Below are 19604 nucleotides of genomic sequence, written 5' to 3'. Positions count from 1 at the left end.
GAGGAACCTTTTCCTGACAAACCGAGGGCCGAATAGGAATCGTAAATACTTTTGGCGTACCCACTTCAGTCACTGCAAGAAGAACTTTGCAGCGACCAAAAGTGATTGCGTGAAAATTCTGCACGCAGCGTTAACAGGTCGAAGATATTCCCCTCTATTACCCGAGTCATGCGGCTGGGATGCTGACAAATATTGTTTGCAGGCCGTGTCTAAGTAGTAGTCCTCACGTGGCTGTGAACCGGATGCAATATAGTCGCGGACCGTATCCATCCTATAGGTCGTAGGTTTTCTATTCTGGCTATCGGGCCTTATACAATGTTAGGATAATAGCTGTTGGAGAACACCTGTTAAGGTTGGGGCAGTTACACAAGGGGGTGGAATGTGATCAGCACCATAACTGGCCACCTTTGTCTCCCCAGTGATGATACCATGGTATGTGTGTTAAAACTTCTTTCGCACCGGATGTAGCCAACGGTGATAATCAGGGGTGCGAAAAAAAACACAAACTTAAGCAAAACACGAGGATATTTTATTTTTTAAGGCCAAGTCAACATATAGGTGAGGCTCAGATAAGCCCTCTCGATGCATGAATCACACTTGTCAATCCACTGCTGGATAAGGGCCTCCCAAAGTCTGCCGGTTCGTTGGAGGATATTTCCCCACTCTTCACCACGCTGGCCAGTTCGGGGTGGTTGAAGGCGGGGGAGCAAAGACGTTACAGAGTGATACAGTACAATATATATTTGTTTATGTAACACCCCTTTTGCCACTTGTTCAATCCACATAATTCCCTCCCATTGTCTTTGTACCCAAGTTTTTATAACCTTGCTCAATAAAAAAGATAAAACATGAACTCTTATCTATTACACCTTCAAAGGTGCTGTTTGTTGCTGAACAATTGACATTTAGGGGGTTTTGGGCTTGTGCTCAGCAACCATCATAAAAAACAAACTTCACGTCGGAGACAAAGACACGGAGCGATCGGGAGGAATATCGCCGGTCACGTGCGTCCGCTTACCGTGTCGCCCTCGAGCGTCACGTCCAGCGACAGCTCATGCTGCACGCTCGACTCCGTGTCCGTCAGGGTCACCAGGGTCAACTCGGGCTCCTCCAGGATCCCCATCTCCTGGCCCGAGTCCTGGACGCCCGCGTGGGGGAGAAGCAAGAGGGGAGGGCAGCATTTAGCCTCCCACGCTTGCCGAGGGACCGCACCCCCGTCACACACCCCTCCTCCCCACCCCAGCTGCTTATTCGTACACTGCCCCCACCGCCAGCAATGAAGGTTCCCGGCAGTGCCAAGTCGGTCTGTATGAAATCCTACGTGTGTAACGTTGCATCAATTCATATATTACAATTAATGTTTATGCTCATGTGTAAAAATGTAATTTTTTTTTTTTGAAAACTATAAGCTAATGTCCACACGGTACTTTTAGGTTACATCTGGTAAAAATGTAAGCACAAGACAAAAAAGTACGAACAATACACACAACACAAAGAAGGTAAAAACTAAATATAAAATGTTTAAGAATTGAATCGTGAATCCGCATTATGACAATGCAGTTACATAGGGTGATATGTTACGAAGCTTTGTAGTCGATTATCCAACATGCACTATGACGCTCACATCGTATTTAAAACGCGCGCACGATCGGCTGCACGCAGCTCGTACCCACCCACACATGCGTGCCGGGGAAGGCGAGCAGCCGTGAGAGATCCTGGCTCCACGAAGCCGAGCAGGAATCCATCCGACGGAATTCCTCTTGCCGTCCCAGCTCCCCCGACGATAGCACGTCCCACCCGGCCCCCGCGCCTCCCTCCCGCCTGCTCGCCAGCTCACACCACACGCGCTCGTCGGCCCGGCCGCTCCCGCCCACTGCCGCTGCCGGGACTCCGCTGCCGCCGCAGTCCGAACTCAAACTCAAAAAGCTGCTGCCGTAGTCGCTGAAAGCGGCGCACGCCCGGAAGTCGGCGCGGTTGAGCTCGGGATCCGACCGCGCGGTGGCGCTGCTGTAGTGTTCCGCCAGCGTGTACTCGCTCAAGGGCGAGTCGACCGTCGCGAGGAGCGCTTGCTCGGGGAGCGACGACGCGTCCGGGCTCGGTCGGTCGGAGGCTCCGGTGGTGTCCGTGTTGCGAGCCGACACGCTGTCGTCGTCGCCACGGGGCGGCTGCTGCGTCTGTCTGGATGCTGCGAGCGTACAGCTTCGCTGCAGGCTTCCCGTGGCCAGCGGCAAAGGCCGACTCGGTACGGACACAAGCGTGGCCGCGCTCCCGCCGGAGGACTCCTCGTCGGGCCCCGGCGCCACGTGTGACGTGTCGGAGGTGCCGCCCTCGGCCAACCCCGCGGGGCTGCTGACCGAGCACGAGGCACCGGAAGGGGAGTTGGATGAGGTGTCTTGTGTGACCAGGCTGCAATCGCCCAGCGTCACTTCCGGCAGGAGCGCCCGGAAGGAAGGGTCGTCGTCCTCGTCTGTCATGCGACGAGCAAAACGTCAAAATCCCGCGCGCGTGGTCACGAAGTTAAATTCCTAAAAACAGTGCCACAATACATTTAGTGTTAGCCTTTTGTCAATGGGGGGTTGTTAATCATACTGGACCAAACTGGTCAGCGTGGGTTGGCGCCAGTACCAATGCAGACATATCGCTCGCCACTGATGTTAGCCATGGCTGGGAATCAAACTCTGGTTGCTGGCTTCCCAGTGCAGTGTGTGAACCACAACACACATTCTTTTGTCTAGCTTCGTGAGCATTTACCGTAGTTTAAAACACTTCAGGTGAAACCGACTGTGATACCCAGCGGGTCTTACCTGGCTCCCTGGACTGGGGCTGGGACTCGCGATGTCCAGGGTGGCTAGACTCAACACTCAGCGCGGATGAGAGGGATGCGCTCGGGCAAGACGAGTCGGACAACGTACCCGAGATCCGACTGAGCCCTGAGCCGGTGCCAGACAGTGCCAGACTCTGGGAGAGGAGACGGTGGAGGCACAATCGTCAATACATCGGTGACAGTTCCACAAATTAGGTGACTTCACAGTCAAAAAGTTAATCAATCTTCCTCATCGTACATCAGGAGCGTAGCGAGTTGAAGGTCTCAATTCCAGCTATGAGAATACAAATATCAGTTTGAATGCGACGCAATGAACATTGCCCTCGGTGGAAGAGAGGGAAAGTACTGCCCTCTACTGTCCAGACGAGAGGTCACTTGCAGTTCGATGGTATCCGCTTCAGCGGGCCGTTCTCGAACGCACAGGTTTGCACACAAGCCTGCGAGAGGCACTCGTGATTTCTTCGTCTAATGCTAAGATGTCCAGATATCGTTTGATAAATCAAAGTAAAAGCGACAAATAAGAGTGAACCTGCGAGGGGCGCGCGTCGCCGGCGAGCGAGGATGTGTCGAGGGTGTCGTCGGGCCCTGCGGCCAGAGGCTCAAACTCCAGGGCCCCGGCGTCCACGCGGCTCAGGTCCGGCCCTGCGTCGAAACTGGGGTCCCACGTGTCGGTAGATTCCGCCTGCCCCGCCGGAGGCTCTGCCGGCCGTGGTGGAGGTGCGGCCGAGAGGGCGACGAACAACATCTCGTCTCGTACACGTGTCATGATGCCCAGGTAGGTCCCGTGATGTCATTATGCATCACGGGACCTACACTGCTAGGATGAAAGCCTCCAAGCACCGTGCAGGTTGCGAGGGTTATTTGACCATACTCACTACAGTGGTGAGTGCGGGATGCCGGGTTTAAAGGCACACTGCTGCACAACAACTTTATATCTACTCCGCAATACAAGCCGGCACATGTAATTTTAGAAGATACGCCTGGAACTAAAACTAAACTTTTTTTTATTTTACCAGGTAAGGCCCGCTGAGCGAAATATCTATTTTTCAGAAGAGACCTGGCCACAAATAATAGCTCAACAAAGTGGCGTATCACATGGAAATTTATAGGAGCCAATTACTCTAAACGCAAGTTGATTCTCAATGTGGAGGGGAAAACCAGAGGACCCGGAGACAAATCCACACGACTACAGGGAGAGAGACATGCGAACTCCAAATATACAGACATCTTCTTTGGGTTTTTCGGTAAAGTCACGTAGATAGGTTCAAAGAAAATAACAAAAAACTACGACGTTTCGATCACAACACAAGCGTTCGTCATCTTCCTCGTAACGAACGCTTGTGTTGCAATCGAAACGTCCTAGTTTTTTATTATTTTCTTTGAACCTATCTACGTGACTTCACAGAAAAACCCAAAGAATATGAATTCCTGCAGTCATGAAAGCTTTAAGTCAAGATTTATACAGACATCTTCAAGGTTGGGATGGAACCCATGACCTCTTGTATACCACCAGGCAAGGTAGTTACCATCGGTGAGCAGGGCCACAGCAAGGACTCACCATGCGAGAGGGCGACGCGCGGCTCCGTCGACGGCTGGGCACCCTGCTGCTGCTGCTGCTGCTGCTGCTTTGGCTGCGTGTACTTGGCTATGATCTCGTAGATGGAGCTGTGCTCAGACGGGGCGGCACAGTGCGGGCCGTGTGGCAAGAGCATCCAGTCAGGGTCTCCCTGTTGGCCGCCGCCTGGTGGGGCCGGAGGGCCACGCAGACCGCCCACAGCGGCAGCCGGCCTCGCCCAGACCTCCCGCGCCCCGTCCTCCCCAAGCGTTTCTATCAATTGACATGCAGCATCCGTTCAAATAAAATCAATGAAAATAAATTCTAACATGGTAACGGTGCAGCCCTGCAATTGCCTACTCACGCCACTGCTGGCAGAAAGGCCTACAAACTACAGTAAGCGGCCTACTTGTGGCTTCCTGGTGGTGGAACTTCTACTGGTGGCCTCCAGGTTGTGGAACTCCCGACTGGTGCCCCCCCCTCCCCGAATGTGGCTCTCCCGACCATTGGAGATCAGGCTCTCCGACAGTGTTGATATTTCCCAACTGAAAACACGTCTCCTTTAAAACAACCTTCTTATAATTGGCTTTGCTCCTCTCTGGCTCTTCTGTTGCCAACCGGTTCCTTATTTATTTTCGTTGTCCTTTTGATGCACGATACCTTGAGACATTGTGAAAGACACCTAATAAGTGTCAATTATCATAATTATATGGCCTACTCTTCTACGCTGGCCAAACGTCTTGGATGATGTGGGAGTACCCAAACTCGGAACGCACGCAACCTCTGAATTCTGTGTGCGCCTACATCTGGGAGGACAGCAACAGGGGGGGTGGACCAAGAGGCACATTTCCCATTGTTTCAACTGCAACAAAGGGAGATCGAAGCAGCAACCTTGAGACTGCAGGTCTACCGTGTAAACAAGTATTTGAAAGGTCTATTGGGCCCTCAGCCAGGGAAAGGTTCATTACCCCTGCTCTTTGGCAAACCATGAGATTGCAGCACCACATAGCCTAAATCCTTAGCAACCCCAACAAGGATCACCCCCTAATAGCCACCCTACCAATGATCACCCTTATAGCCTCAGCAAATGGCAGGTACGAGCGCTGTTAGCGAATAGCACCGACTAAGGCCAGCACGGCACACGAGGGGGTGGGTGGCCAGCACCACGCCCCAACGGCTCGTCTCCCTAGTGGCAGTGTTTACACACGGCACCAGATACTTATTTGAGGCCAAATCGACCTAGGAGAGCCCCAGTACCGGTTCAGATAACCGTCACCGGTGTTGTCCGTGAGGGGGAATCGAACCCGGGCCACCGGGTCCTAAGCGCAGCACGCTAACCACTACGCCACTGCTTCCAGCACGTAGTCACACCACCGCCGTACGCAACCTTCACTGCCAGGTACTCGCGGCAGCGTGCCACTCACCCTGGCTCAGCCGGCCGCTGGAGAGCGAGACGAGGCTGCCGCTGGAGATGGCGCCCGAGGCTGGGGAGGTGGTGGCCAGAGACTCGCTGCTTGCGGGAGACTCGGCCGAGGGAGAAGAGGCCGAGAGAGAAGCGGCTGCGTGTTTCCCCAGGGAGGCCCGGGCCTCTGCGGGGGTCTGCCATTCCACGTAGCTGGGAGATGCCTTAAGACGTGGACAGCCATGGTGACAGAAATGCAACAGCAATGCCATTAATACATAATAACAATACCCTTTATTCACCCGGCAGCGTGCTTGTGTACTGCTGTCCAATACAGTTATTTTTTTATTTGACTAAAAAAGTAAAATGTGGTATAACGAGATAATTGAGTGAGCTCATAAGCATTTATAAGATTTGCAAACATTGTCCTTGAAGCAAGACCAAGGTTTTTGTAGTCCTCTTACCTTACAATCGCACCTCCCATTTGCACGGTTGGCTACGTATGGGTGCAAAAGCAGTTCAACATACATACATTCAGAATAAATATTTTGCCTTATGATGTTGGTGAATAAGCCATGTTGTGAAATGAAAGGTCCACCGTATCAATGAGTGACAATGGATAATAACACAGTGGCCTGCATCTGAGCTCAGTTCAAGTGTAGAGAACTTCACGGGGGAGTCTGCACGTTGGCAGTCTCTTGTCAGGAACAGTTTATGGTCATCATTGCTCAGATGCAAAACAAAAACACTTCCGTGTTACACAGCGCACAGACACGCCGACAATACACAGCGAGAAAAACAAAAAAGCGCAACTATACACAACAACACGCGACACAACACCAACCATCACAAAGTGAAAACAAATACACACAAATACGCGGACACACACACACGCACGCAAATATGCACACAAATACGCGGACACGCACACACACACAGACGAACTCAGGCTCAGAGGTAATGCTTTTCTCGGGAATGAGCAATCAGCCCCACTCTCCTCTGGGCGCGGGGCCCAGAAGCAGGGTCAGATTTGGCTAAGTTTTCATCATCGGCCTGCGATGCTGCAGCCATCACCAGCCTCCGAGGGGACAAAGCACTGTAGGTCCACAAATCGTCTGGCAACATCCCAAATCCACACAAGCGTCAACGGACAGACGCCAACTTTGAAAATAAAAACACATGCAAACAGTGAGTTCTCGACAGCAAAAGGTCCGATTGTGAGCGTAAGTCTTCCCATCATGCCTTGCACGCGACGTGAAATCACAGCACAGCCATATTTGAGCATATACGGAAATTTCAACCCAAAAAACAAATACTTCTTGCAGGCGCACAGGTTGTGTTCTGGGCTTTCCAACAAGTTTAAAACGTTATGAATGAGAACAGACAAAAACACTTCAAAATCATGGTCAGGTGCTCAGTTATTGTGTCCTCAATACATTACGGTACTGAGGAATTAAAACCAGGGATGTCAGTAGGGTGCCACCGTGACTCACTTGACTTGCATTGATTCTTATCATCGTTTGATAAAATAGGCTCTTTATGAGATTGAAAAATAATTTATTTATAACTGATTTTTGTGTTTAGTTCGTTGTCCTTCCCCCGCACGGCCGATTAGAAAGGTTGGCTACGTACTGTGCGAAAGAAGTTCAACATACATACATGACATTATAGTTCAGAGAGGAACCTGAACCTGTTCAACCTTCTTTACACGTTTACTTCTGCTGCTTCTATTCTACTTTCACCGTGAAACCAACGACGCTGAAGGAGCAGAGTTGGCGCTTGCGGTAGACATCCCGCAGCACCGACCACGTTGAAACGATGCGTATCATCGCGACGCGGACATTACCGCAGTGCACAACCATAACAACAACATGCATGAGGAAGAGCGTGGAAACCTCGCTGTGTGGGAGACGGCTTCCGTCGAAGAAAGATGGCATTCCCAGGCTCACGTCGGCGGAAATGCCAAGCGGCACTGCAGGTGACCGAGTTGAACCTGGAAAATGGAACAGGACGAGGTTACAGACGGGATATCCAAATATATAACCCTTACCCATTCCGATAACGTACATGGGAGCCTCGGTACCGAAAAAGTTATTAAATAACTTCACCGATAAAGTTATAAAATACAAGGCCATACGGAAGGGTGTGTGGCACAGTTTGGCACCAGCTAACGTAGAGTGCGGTCATGTCCCTACACTTCTCTGTAGGGAGTAATGTCTTGAAAAACAACGGCGCTAGACCTCTCCAAATAAAATTAACGCTAACCGCTTGCACGTTCCGAGATTAAGCTATGAACGGGACCCACCCTGCAACCAGCAGGCGCCTACAAGTTGCAGGAACGATGGGATCAGTTCATGTGCATAAGCGAGACAGATTGTGGCCTTGCAGATATGAGCAATCGCGACATCTGTGTTTCACCCAGCAGTCGAGAGGCAATCGCTGATACTGATGACGATGCTAATAATGATGATTCTGATGACAATGGGAGTGACGACAATGCTGATGATGGTAATGATGACTATGATAATGATGCCGAGGATAACGCTCATGACGCAGACAATGATGATGCTGAACTCAATAACGACCATGACCTTATTCGACCAGAGGCACCAGGCCGCCAAGATTTGAACTGACTCACCAGGTATACAGGAGGTTATGGGTTTGATCCCGACCCTGACACCTGCTGTATGTTTGGAGTTTGTGTGTCTCTCCCCGTGTTCGCATGGATTTTTCTCGGGGTCCTCCGGTTTTTCCCTCTACATTTAGAATCAATATCACACGCTTAGAGAATGTGGCCGTTATAAATATCCTTGTGATAAGCCACTTTGTTGAGCTAAGATTTGTGGCGAGGTCGCTTCTGAAAGAGAGCTATATAGCTCAGTTAGCCTTACCCGGTAAAATAAATAAGTTTAGTTTAAGTTTACTCAACGTGGGTAGCGAGAAGTGAGGCGGGACCTACTGTCCCGCGTGCTGCTGGACGGAGCGAGCAGTACGTCCCTCCAGTTGCGACCGCCGCCACCACCGACAAAGTCGCCCGGGGAGTATGAGCGCGGACGTCCCTCGGCCGAGACGCGAGACGACGCCTCCAGTCGCCCGTCCCTGTACGAGTCGTCCTCGCCCAGCTCCTCACGCTCATCCTCACCCAGGGCGCCGGAGAAACGCAGTCGCTCCCGGCACGAGGCCCCAAACTCGCTGCCCGCGGCCGCTTCCAGCAGCGAGCCGCCCAGGCCTGCGAGTAAATGAAACGGCAGTGGCGCCATGGCGAGGGCGTTTGCTATGCCCAGTCGCACAGATGCAGTCAAGGTGCAGCTCTGCTGTGACTTGCTCACGGCATTGCTGGTAGCTCTGGAGAGCTCACTTCTCCAACAGTGGTTACCCATCCTTTCTAGATCCGCATGGGACTGTTAACGCCCAAGGGTTTTTCATGAAACACCATGCAACAATAGCAATTTTTTTAAATCCCAAAAGCATTATAAAATGCCAATGAAAATGTACAGAAATTCTAAATTATCTTTTTGTTGACGAATCTAAATAGCTGTGCAATGGGGAGTAATATCTGGTTTTGTGAAAGAAGAAAATAGTAGCGTCTGTGCAACAGTTGTATCGACCACTTTGCAAGACCAGACGAGTGGACGTATCAGTGGAGTGTGGACTAGAGAAGCCGGTGGATGTGACGATGATGGACGTGTCAGTGGAGTGTGGGTGCACGGTGGGTGCTGACCGAGGGCAGAGCGCTGCTTGTCGCTGTGTGGCGTGTCCACCTCCTGGATGGCACTCAGCTCGTGTTGCTCGATGAGTCCCAGAAGGCCGAGGCGTGAGCGGGCCACGGGGGGCCGTTCGCGGACGGGCCGCCCCAGGTGAAAGACGGAATCCACGCCCACCGCGAGCCCACCAGCTCCGGATAGAAGCGGTCCGGCGACCGGCAGCGGTTCGCCCTCTGAGACACAGGCACGACACCAACACAACCAACTAATTTTTTTTTCTTTAACCAAGTAAGACCCACTGAGCTATACAGCTCTTTTTCAGAAGCGACTTGGCCATAAACGATAGCTCAAAGAAGTGGCTTATCATATGAACTGATTTTTGTGCTTAGTTTGTTGTTCTTCTCCCACACCTACGATTACCACGGCTGGCTCCGTACAATGCAAAAGAAGTTCAACATGCGTAACGCAAACATGTATTTTATTTCACCAAGGTTACTGTATTGTGATACATTTTTCATAAACTAGAATGACTGTATTTTAGAGTGTTTCGCAAATTGAACTGCCTTTTTATTTTACACTTATCGGAATGAGACTGTGATATTACAACAGGAAGACACTCAGATCCATTACCTCGTCAAACCATAATGTTTACATTTCAATAACAACAACAATCCAGGAGCAAAACATGCCTGGGGCAATACCAAAAGACTGCTTCTCATGTCTTGCCACCACAGTTAAAGGTTTTTCCAGAATCAGGCACAAGATGACGATGCTGTGGCGCAGTCTGTAGCCCTGGGGAGGTCCTCAACAGTGCAAGGCTTCTCCAGAAGGGCTGGCAGGCCAATAGAGACACCATGGTCCATGTCTCACCGCAGTCGCGTGGCTGTCAGGATCGCTCGAGTAACCCCATTTCTGCACATTGACTTTTGATCTGCCGACTCCAGTGCAAAGGCTACGTGGACATTTGCCAAAGGTAAACGCTTGCAAACCTAACACCTCCTAAACATAGTATAAATAACAACCCGACAATCTTCATCCAAACTACAATTCAAAAAATCTCACTCAAACCGATAGGCAGACTTCTGACAGGGACAAAGATTGGATTTTAAATGTTGGGTCATGACCATGGACGTCCCCACGCTCACCAGACAACAAGTTGAAGGCACCGCGCTCCGTTGCCTCCTCACCAATGTGGTCCAGCTCCTGTGCGTGGCTCCGCTCCGGGGTTGTGGCACTGCCGGGCCCCTCCAGGGCTCGGAACAGGGAAGACATCAGGTGGTACCGCTGAGCCAGCTCCGAGTTCTCCCACGCGCCCGCCGGCCTCTCACCGCCCCCGACGCCAATCTGCGATGACCAAACGCACGCATGTTACCTCTCTGTGTGCGTCGGAGCACCGGTGAGCGCGCAATGTAGGCAGGGAGACAAACCCGGGCTGTTAAAACCGACGATGGCAGACTAATAATAATAATTACTTATTTACCAGGAAAGACACATCGAGTCCAATTACTCTATTTAGGAGGGTTCTGCATTCGGTTATTACATTTTATTTCGAGATGTTTTCAGCCAATTTAAGCACGTGTGGGAGGAAACTGGAGGATGCGAAAGGGGGTTCCACTAATTTCCCCGTACAGAAAACAGATGGAGATTAGGCCACTTGCTGTACCATCGTCTTCTAGCGAACCAGGGCATGGCACATTCACGCTCACAGGAAGGCCGCTTCACAACATTTGTGGGATTCAACAACATCGCTTCCACAGTGGTGGATTGCAGGCATGCCATAGCCACCACCGCCCAGGCATACAGACCATGAAGCAGTATAACAGTGCAGACTACCGACGTTAAATCATTAAATCAAGATCTTATCCAATGGCTCTGGAAAATTGCAGATTCATTTATGAACATCAATCCTTAAGCTCATGACACGTGTAGTTGTACATGATTGCACGTGCAGCCCTTGGTGAATTTACCGACGAGCGAGCGATTCCCAATGCCGTGCTGCGGGCCACAGAAGTTATGTGACCAGATTTAACCATGTTGGTTGCTGCGGGTTGCGAGGATAGCAGTAGTCACATGATTATGATGCAGTGCACCTCTGCTGCCCACCACGTAGCCTTGAAAACTATAACAACCATTTGCATAGTGGGCATGCAAGCATTTACCAGCCGTAAAAATATGCTTAGCTTTCGGGATCTGAAGATAAAAAGGCACATTACAGGTGATTTTGTCATGAGCTCTTGACACACCCAACAATTTACTTCAGTAAGATCTTTTTTTTTAAAGCATACATTGGCACAAACTATTCCAAGACTGATTAGGCAACTTATCTTGCATCACAAGAACTTAACAAACATAATAAGAAAGCATAACACTTGCTGCAGGTATATAATATCATAAATAGTGAAAGCACTTTATATATTACAAAGGCTGTACAATGCTGCTGCAAGCACACTACGACAAATGACACTACAGAATGTGGCTACCGCACCTCCTCTGTGGAGCGGGATAGGTCACGCTGCTGCTGCTGCACCCCCTCATCGCTGCTCCACACTCCTCCTTCCTCGTCTTGCCGAGCACCCTGCGTCCACCTCTGCACTTCGCCCTCGCCCTCCCACCCGCACGTCGGCATCGCTGGCAATTCCCGGGCATCCCACGGCCGAGGTGCAGATTCCGCCGGCCACGGGGGATCGGAGTCCGCCGGCGACGGCGCCTCGAGCTCGGCTGGCAACGCCGCTCGTCCGGCGAGGGAACCCCGGTGCCCGGCGAGCCACGAGGGAACTGCTGGGCCCCGTGGTCCCACGCCGGGGGCGGCCGCCCCTCCCTCGTCCAGGTCAGAGTCGAACATTCCTCGTGACGTAGGTTCCGGCACCGTCGAGCCCTTTCCCTCGAACGGGACAAGTTGTTTGGGGTCTGTCAATTCCACTGCGGTGGGGGGTTCCGGGAGTCTCCACCAGAAGGCCGCGGCGCCACGTGCTACCCGCGCTCGAGCGTCAGACTGCGTTTGCCGTCGCGGCGGTTCGGCACCGGGGACCGTCACCCTGCTCTGCTGCCGCGGTTTGCCCAGCGGGAACGCAGCGGGCACGAAGGACGCAAGTTGGGCTTGTCGCGGCCGAGATGGCGAGGCCGGGACGCGGCCTTCGAACGCGAGCTCCGCCGGCGAGGCCGCCGTGCTCAGCGGAAGCGAAGGAGCGGCCGGCCGTGGGGACGGCAGGAGCGAGGTGTCCACGCACGGGAGGTCGGCTCCCGTCAACCGCCGATCCGAAAACATCGCAGCTCGCGACGCCTCCCCGCCCGAGGGCGACGCGCCAACGGTTCTGTCGGGCGCAAGCGGTGAGGCGCCGGAAGGAGGTGCTGTCACCCCGTGCGGGCCGCTGACAGGAAGTGATGGCGGGGCCGCAGCTGCAGTGACCGCGGATGAAGGAATGGCCACGGATTGAGCAGTGGGTGGCGCGGAGCTGAAGATGGCGGAGTACCTCTTCTTGAGCACCTCCTGGTATTCCTTGAGCCTCTCACGGGCATCCTCCACGGACTGCTGATGCATCCTGCGAGGAGGCAAACGAGCTACTGTGTATGATGGTCAAAGTGCACTGGTCAGCCTGTCCATTCAAACTAAAAAATATAGGGAAATTAAACAAAAGCAACAATCTCACTTTAAAAGCAAGTACCCAGCATTTGACGCAAATCGCTAGAATACATTGAAAATGTGCACAGATTCATGATTTCAGAAATAACACTTCGAACTCATAGCTGGATGGGTTGATCATTTCTTATTTGTTTGCCCTTTCCCTCAACATTATCCCGACTGTGCTCTCAGAGTCATTCGAATCTCTCGCAGTGCAACCCTTTGTGTTGAAGAACAGCCCACAGAAGCAGATACCACCCAAGTAGCTCCGAAACCCAGGGGCTTCAGAGCTACTTGGGTGGCAGGGGCCTCTGCTGTGATCTGCGAGCGTGGGAATCACCTGTTCTGTTGCAAGAGCCACTGCTGGTGGAGCCGAACAGCGAGAGTGTGCTCATCTGGCCTGGACAGCGCAGGCTCCAATGCCCCCCGTGGTGTCGTGTCCTGGGGGAGGGATAGTCCAAAGCAAAACTTTACATCACAGAGCTTATTAATTTCTTTTTTATCAAGTTCAGCATCAGCAGCATCAACATGATCGTAATCAACAACGAGGCGATGAGATGCGAGTAGTGATGCAACCTGCGGCTCCGGAGCCGCGTGTGGCTCTTCAAGGACTACTTTGTGACGTAATTTAGTAAGGACCGCTGTTTCGCATATTCACACGAATTGCAGCTCTTGTAATATTTTTTTTACCGAATTCGAGAAAAATGGCTCTTCTTGTTATTTTGGTTGCCGACTCACGAGTTAGACCATGCCACCGGGCAAGCGGGTGTTCGAGTGGTTCCTACAATTGGGCCCTAATAAACTCAATCCAAATTAATTCTCTACTTCAATCGGCAAACACATTTTATTTAAGTGGGACCAAGTGGCTCTTCAACCAGCAAACGCCTGGTTGAAGAGACGGCTCGGTCCAACTGTGACAGCAGGTGTCCCCCCGTTCTCCAGTCACCAGGGAGTGAAGTGCACGAGGAAGAGTCGCCGATCGCTCTCCCTGCTCCTTCTGCGCCACATCATCCATGCCCCGTGCTTCTCTGTCCAGCTGACTAGGCTCGGGTGCCTTGACTTCCACCCTGGAGGCTGTAAAGCCCCACACACACACACACACGTCCCTTCAACTTATTGTCGAATGTGTAACAGAGATCCGCTCTGAGCATCCCAGCACAGCTCAGGAGGCGCTTGGCTGTTTTTCCACTGGAGAATCCGAACCGTACCGCTGACGTTACACACATACCTCTTCTGTCCCTGGCCCTGCTTGGCCCTAAGCCAGATTAAAATGTCATGCGAGGCTAGCGTAACACGGTTTGGTGGAAAACCACATATACAGCGAGAGAACCTGCGCTGGCATGGCACGGATGTACCAGTGGAAACGTTTGTGTTTAGTTTGTTGTCCTTCCCCACAACTCCGATTAGCATAGTTTATTACGTATGGTGCTAAAGAAGTTCAACATACATAAATACGAAAAGGGGTATTAGCGATCCATCGTATTTGCTTCCGAGACCAAACGAGGTCGGACGCGGTCCAGGTTATTTGATCATAGCCACTGCCCTCATAATTGCTATTTCAAGTGCTGGAGGCCACGGGCATGAAGATATTGGCAGAGACACACGTACACAGAGGCCGAGTTACCGGGCGGGATGCGACCAGAAAGCCACGTGTGTGCGCACACTCCCGGGGCCTCCAGCTCACTGCGCTCCTGCTCAAGCTGAGCCTCCAGCTCTCTCTTCTGCTGCTCCAGCTGCTCGAGCAGCAGCAGCTGTTGCCTCTTCTGCTCCTCCAGCAACGACGCCTGAAAACCAGCACCATCCGACAACCGAATCGAGGGGGCGAGAGAGTACATCGTTATGCATCTACCGCTTATTGCGGCGATTCAGCCGCAATAAGCGGTAGATGCAAGCCAAGAATACAAATGGACACGTCGCCACACCGAGCGCGCATCACCACGCTCTCCCGAACCTGCTGGTGGCGCTGCGTGGCGGGCGTCTGCCTAGCGTCGAGCCGCTCACGTGGGCGGACGATGGAGGCCGCCCCGGCCACAACGCTCTCGTCCTCTGCTTCTATCCACTGAGGGCCCCTTCGGCGGATCCACGGGCCGCGTGGGCCCTGCCTGGGCCCGAGAGGGCCCTGCCTGGGCCCGAGAGAGCCACTGCTCACGCTGGCTGTTGATGCGGCCCAGCAGGCGGCTCAGGGCCTTCTGAGTAGGCCGACGGGGGCCTTCGAAGCCCTCTCCTCCTGCATGCGGACCCAACAAGGGCGATTACCTCATGGGTGTTCAAAGTGATTTCCTGCTAAAACGAGCTAGTGGTGGAAATTCCACATTTCTATGGCAGGGGCAAGTCTACGTAGAACAACCGCGGTTCACTTCCTCATGTAGTGGTACCTATTTTAACGACCTCCAAAGGGTGATGGGCCGAGTAAACCCCTAAGCATGATTTTAACTCGTAACCTTCCGATTGCAATCCACTCGCTCTCACAACGGAGCCACTTGGCTGGGCCGTGCTCTTCCTAACCTAGTGGCGTGAAGCCACAAAGCGACAGAGCAACATCACCCATTACGACGACTGCTGTGAAACTACTGCAGGCGACGCTCGTCTGTGAAGCATAGCAACTTCTTGATGGCCTTGCACCGCGGCACGAATGAGTACGAATGTACTCATCATTTGATATTATCACAGCTCAATGGAGGAGCTCAGAAGATTCGGTTAACTAACGATTACCCGTGGGTGAAAAATTTGGGTCGCAGATAAACCGCACTTGCCAGAAAAATACGTCTTCCTGCGGACTGGTTTAATCGTGCACTGCTCCTCACTTATCCAGGATCAGCGACTTAATTGCCCATGTGACCGAAAACACGTCAGAAAGTAAACTGGTTACCTACATAGGCAACAATAAAAACAGAGGACACCTTCTACATCTTCATCCCCATGCTACGTAGGTAACCAGTACCTTGTAGAGCCTAAATTAATCATCATTTAATTACACCATGTTTTTGTTTCATCTTGGCCACCCTCCCTGCTATTACCTTACCCAGGATAACCGAGTTGACAGTAGTTACTGACAATGGCACTGGTGATACAGTGCTGGCTGCACCCGCTCGTGCAGAAATGGGTACCTGCAGCCTTGTTGGTCTCAGGATGAGCAGTAGAGGGCCCGGCCGTGGGTTCCCCCTCTTCCTCTGCCTCCCCTGCTAGCGCCACCTCCGATTCTAGCTCCGTTTCACGTATGAGCAGCCCGCCGCGATCCGGGTGTCCTGCAATCTCAACCTTCTCGGCCTCCTATCAGGGGCAAGGGGTGATCACGGTCAATGTTGTTGAAGCTATCGCACATTTCCATCTGAATGTTTCTAAATGTGGAGGGAAAAAACAAAGGACCCATCACCGGTGTTGGCCGTGACCGGGAATTGAACTCGGGTAGTTGGGTTTGTAGCGCAGCGTGCTAACCGCTACACCACCGCTCCCCACTGACACACACACAGGTGGACTTGCTAATTTGATCAATTATAGCAAGTGCCAAAGTGAGATGATAGACAATGCAGGTGTAGTTAATTGTACAGTACAAATACTGTATTGCAACACTAAGCCCTCGGTGGTGCCGTTTCAAATGTTACCGACTTGTATTTGACCAGGTAAGGCCCAATAAGCTTGTAGCTCTTTTTCAGAATGAACCCTGGCCACAAATGATAGCTCAACCAAGTGGCTTACCTCTTTGAAATGTATAGCAGCAAAATACTCTTAAATACATGTTTCTAAACGTGGAGGGAAAAATCGGAGGACCCGGAGAAAAGTCCACGCGACCGCGGGGAGAACACGCAAACTCCAAATATACAGGCGTCAAGGTCAGGATCGAGCCCACGACCTACTGTATACCAGGTGAGGTAGTGAACATTTCGCCACCGTGGCTCCATGAAATCGTTAGCCTCAACCATTGTCCATCGACCCCGGCAACGACGTGTCCAGGCCAAACCCACTTTTTTTGAAACTCAATGTGATGTCTTTCACCTGCGTATGTTTTCCTATCCATTTGTTTCTCATTCTCCATCTCAGTGTAATTCCAAACATACACTTAAAGCAGGACTAAAACAATTAACCACCTGTCGATTAAATGAATTGTCACAATCCGTGGTCACAGGTCAATTCAAGAATCGATACTTTTTTAATATTGGGGTGACCAGAGCACCGCAGGGGTCACAAGAACCCATAACAGGGGAATGTACACAAATTGAAAACGAATGGATTTTTATCCGAACAATTTGATGCATCGTGAGCATAAGAATCTACTTTAATCGAAGAGTCAATGCGTTGTTACATGGCCGATGTTACGACGTCACCTTCACCATTGTCTGGCTTTAGATGTTGCCCTTAGTTGCTGTCCCGATAACTTTCCCTCCACCATCCTGAATGTAAACCTCACGCATCACAAGCTCCTCTCGCTAACTGCCTCTACAATTGCATTCCTACAGCATTCTTAGAAACAAAATGTACATACTAATAAAGTAAATGTCAATGACAAAGTGGACGCTAATAACAGTTTGCGCTGATGGTGGCAAAGTGTCGTGTGTCTGTGCCAACACAAACGAATTTGTTAAGAACAAGGCAATAAAAAAACACATTCTGAAGCAATGCACATTCATTTCTCCATGCCAATCAAACCGCAAGCGATTATGGACATTGCGACTTGCCTCGTCCTGGCTGCAAACCGACGGTGCGGGTAGAGGGTCTGGGTCTGGGCGCAGGCTCGGATCGGCACGCAACCCTGCAACACAAAACAAATCCTGCGGTCACACAACTGCAGTTATTCTCAAACGTTTTCATTCCAAGGGACTCACTTTTGAGATTGCTCGACCGTTGTTGCACACTGTCGGCCTGGGTGGGTGGGTGGTCACAACCAAGCGGGTGGGCTGGATCAGCCACTGAACAGCACGGAGAGTTTGTCTTTCTTAGCTTCTCCAAAACTACCGTGGCACACCGGGGACTTTGCCGTGGCACACTGCTTGTGAATCACTAACATACTGGGTTGCCAGTTCCCCTTTAGTTTGAATCAGTGCTGTTTATTCCATTGAAATTGTTTGGAAAATTACAGCCCCCACCACCCCTAGTCCAAAGATGCATGTGCTGTTGACTCCCTGCTCCTGGTCACATCCAGGCACAAGATGTGATGATATAATTTACACTGCTGGATGAAGGCCTCCCAACACCGTGTCAGTTGTTGAGGCTGTTTGTCTCTAACTCACTGCTGTACAAATATAAAGAGCAATATGAATGGTAAAAAAAACATCGCCTAAACCGCTGAAAATCGCAAGCCTAATCTGGAACGATCAATCCAATGTTACAGACGTTGTTGCACGGTTCCGGTACTAAACCGGGAATGCCTGATGTGTGACGCGTCTGCGCGGCGTGGAGACACCGCTAACAACATATCAGTATCGATTGTACACTGTAACATTTTTTTGAGCCTTGGGAATGCGATTTTCATGTTTTATTTTATGGGCCCTTTTTATTCATTCAGGCCACGGTATATCAATCCACATAATTTCGAGGACATGTTGCACGATGAGGTTCCGTGGTATGTGCAATCACAGGACGTTCTCTCTCACTCGCGCCGCCGGCATAGAGGTCCTCGAAGGCTTCCTCCATGTCCCTCTGCTGCTCCTGGCGGATCTCAATGCGCCGGTGGGGTGGGTCAAACAGGCCTGCAGGACAACGCGCCCGCAGACTCTCGGTCAGTCGGGCGGGGTGGCGCACGCCTGCGACCCAGCGCTCCGGAGGAGAGGGTTAGTGGATCACGAAGACACCTGTCCAAATCCAAAACCTGCTGGGCTGGTCTGCAATGCGGCCAAGAGATGGCAGTACAGCAAATGGGTTTGTGAATCTGATTGTGCAGACACATTGGAGTTTCATCCCTTCGTATGCGTGGTGCGTTTTCCCCGTTAAATTATAAACTTTGTTTTATTTTAAAAGGTAAGGCCCGCTGAGCTAAGTAGCTCTTTTCCAGAAGCGACGGTGCCATAAATGAAAGCCCAATTAAGTGGCTTATCACGTAGAAATGTATATCAGACAAATACTCTAAACGCATGTTACTACATTTTGCCGCCCACATGCAAATGCAATACACTCGTCAACGGAATTGTAAAAAAATATCCTGAAAAGCTGTTTTGAGACTCAGGGAGTCTTTCATGGATTAAAAATGTTTAGTGCTTTGTCAATCAATTTCTAGATAAAAGACTGCCCATAAATTGTTGGTCATGGGTAAAGAAATTGAATTATTATTTGAGCAAAAAAACACTTTAAAGGAAGACCTTGACATTTTATCTGCAACTTTCCATATTGGTCCAAGCAGGCACAACTAAACTGAATTAAGACAAAATGTGTATTGTCCAAACATTACCATGCAGGACCCTCATAAAAAAATATAAGGGTCCTATGTAATTAAATAAGACATGGCCTTTCCTATAAAATGATCTCATCACTTCAATACAGCAGAATGAACCTGCATTTCCTATTCTTGG

General features: G+C 51.1%; 1 protein-coding gene across 1 annotated transcript in view; it reads right to left on the bottom strand.

Moving 5' to 3' along the window:
• Positions 1-19604, bottom strand: part of CEP295 (centrosomal protein 295) — a 30963-nt gene that overhangs the window by 4635 nt on the left and 6724 nt on the right. Inside the window, exons 8-25 of the mRNA XM_061570228.1 lie at positions 18693-18788; positions 17778-17851; positions 16212-16374; positions 15165-15331; positions 14729-14888; positions 14051-14178; positions 13445-13545; positions 11971-13024; positions 10631-10829; positions 9503-9718; positions 8741-9010; positions 7677-7774; positions 5804-6005; positions 4383-4652; positions 3354-3523; positions 2805-2958; positions 1674-2467; positions 1019-1138 (exon numbers count right to left, since the gene is read on the bottom strand). Coding sequence (XP_061426212.1) covers positions 1019-1138; positions 1674-2467; positions 2805-2958; positions 3354-3523; positions 4383-4652; positions 5804-6005; positions 7677-7774; positions 8741-9010; positions 9503-9718; positions 10631-10829; positions 11971-13024; positions 13445-13545; positions 14051-14178; positions 14729-14888; positions 15165-15331; positions 16212-16374; positions 17778-17851; positions 18693-18788 — 4436 coding nt within the window. The remainder of the gene's footprint in view (positions 1-1018; positions 1139-1673; positions 2468-2804; positions 2959-3353; positions 3524-4382; positions 4653-5803; positions 6006-7676; positions 7775-8740; positions 9011-9502; positions 9719-10630; positions 10830-11970; positions 13025-13444; positions 13546-14050; positions 14179-14728; positions 14889-15164; positions 15332-16211; positions 16375-17777; positions 17852-18692; positions 18789-19604) is intronic.

The sequence above is a fragment of the Lethenteron reissneri genome, chromosome 45 (genome assembly GCF_015708825.2).
Source record: "Lethenteron reissneri isolate LAM-NWPU_2019-01 chromosome 45, ASM1570882v1, whole genome shotgun sequence".
Classification (NCBI taxonomy): Eukaryota; Metazoa; Chordata; class Hyperoartia; order Petromyzontiformes; family Petromyzontidae; genus Lethenteron; species Lethenteron reissneri.
Note: the sequence above shows the minus strand (reverse complement) of the source record. Positions and strands in the feature narration are given on the sequence as shown.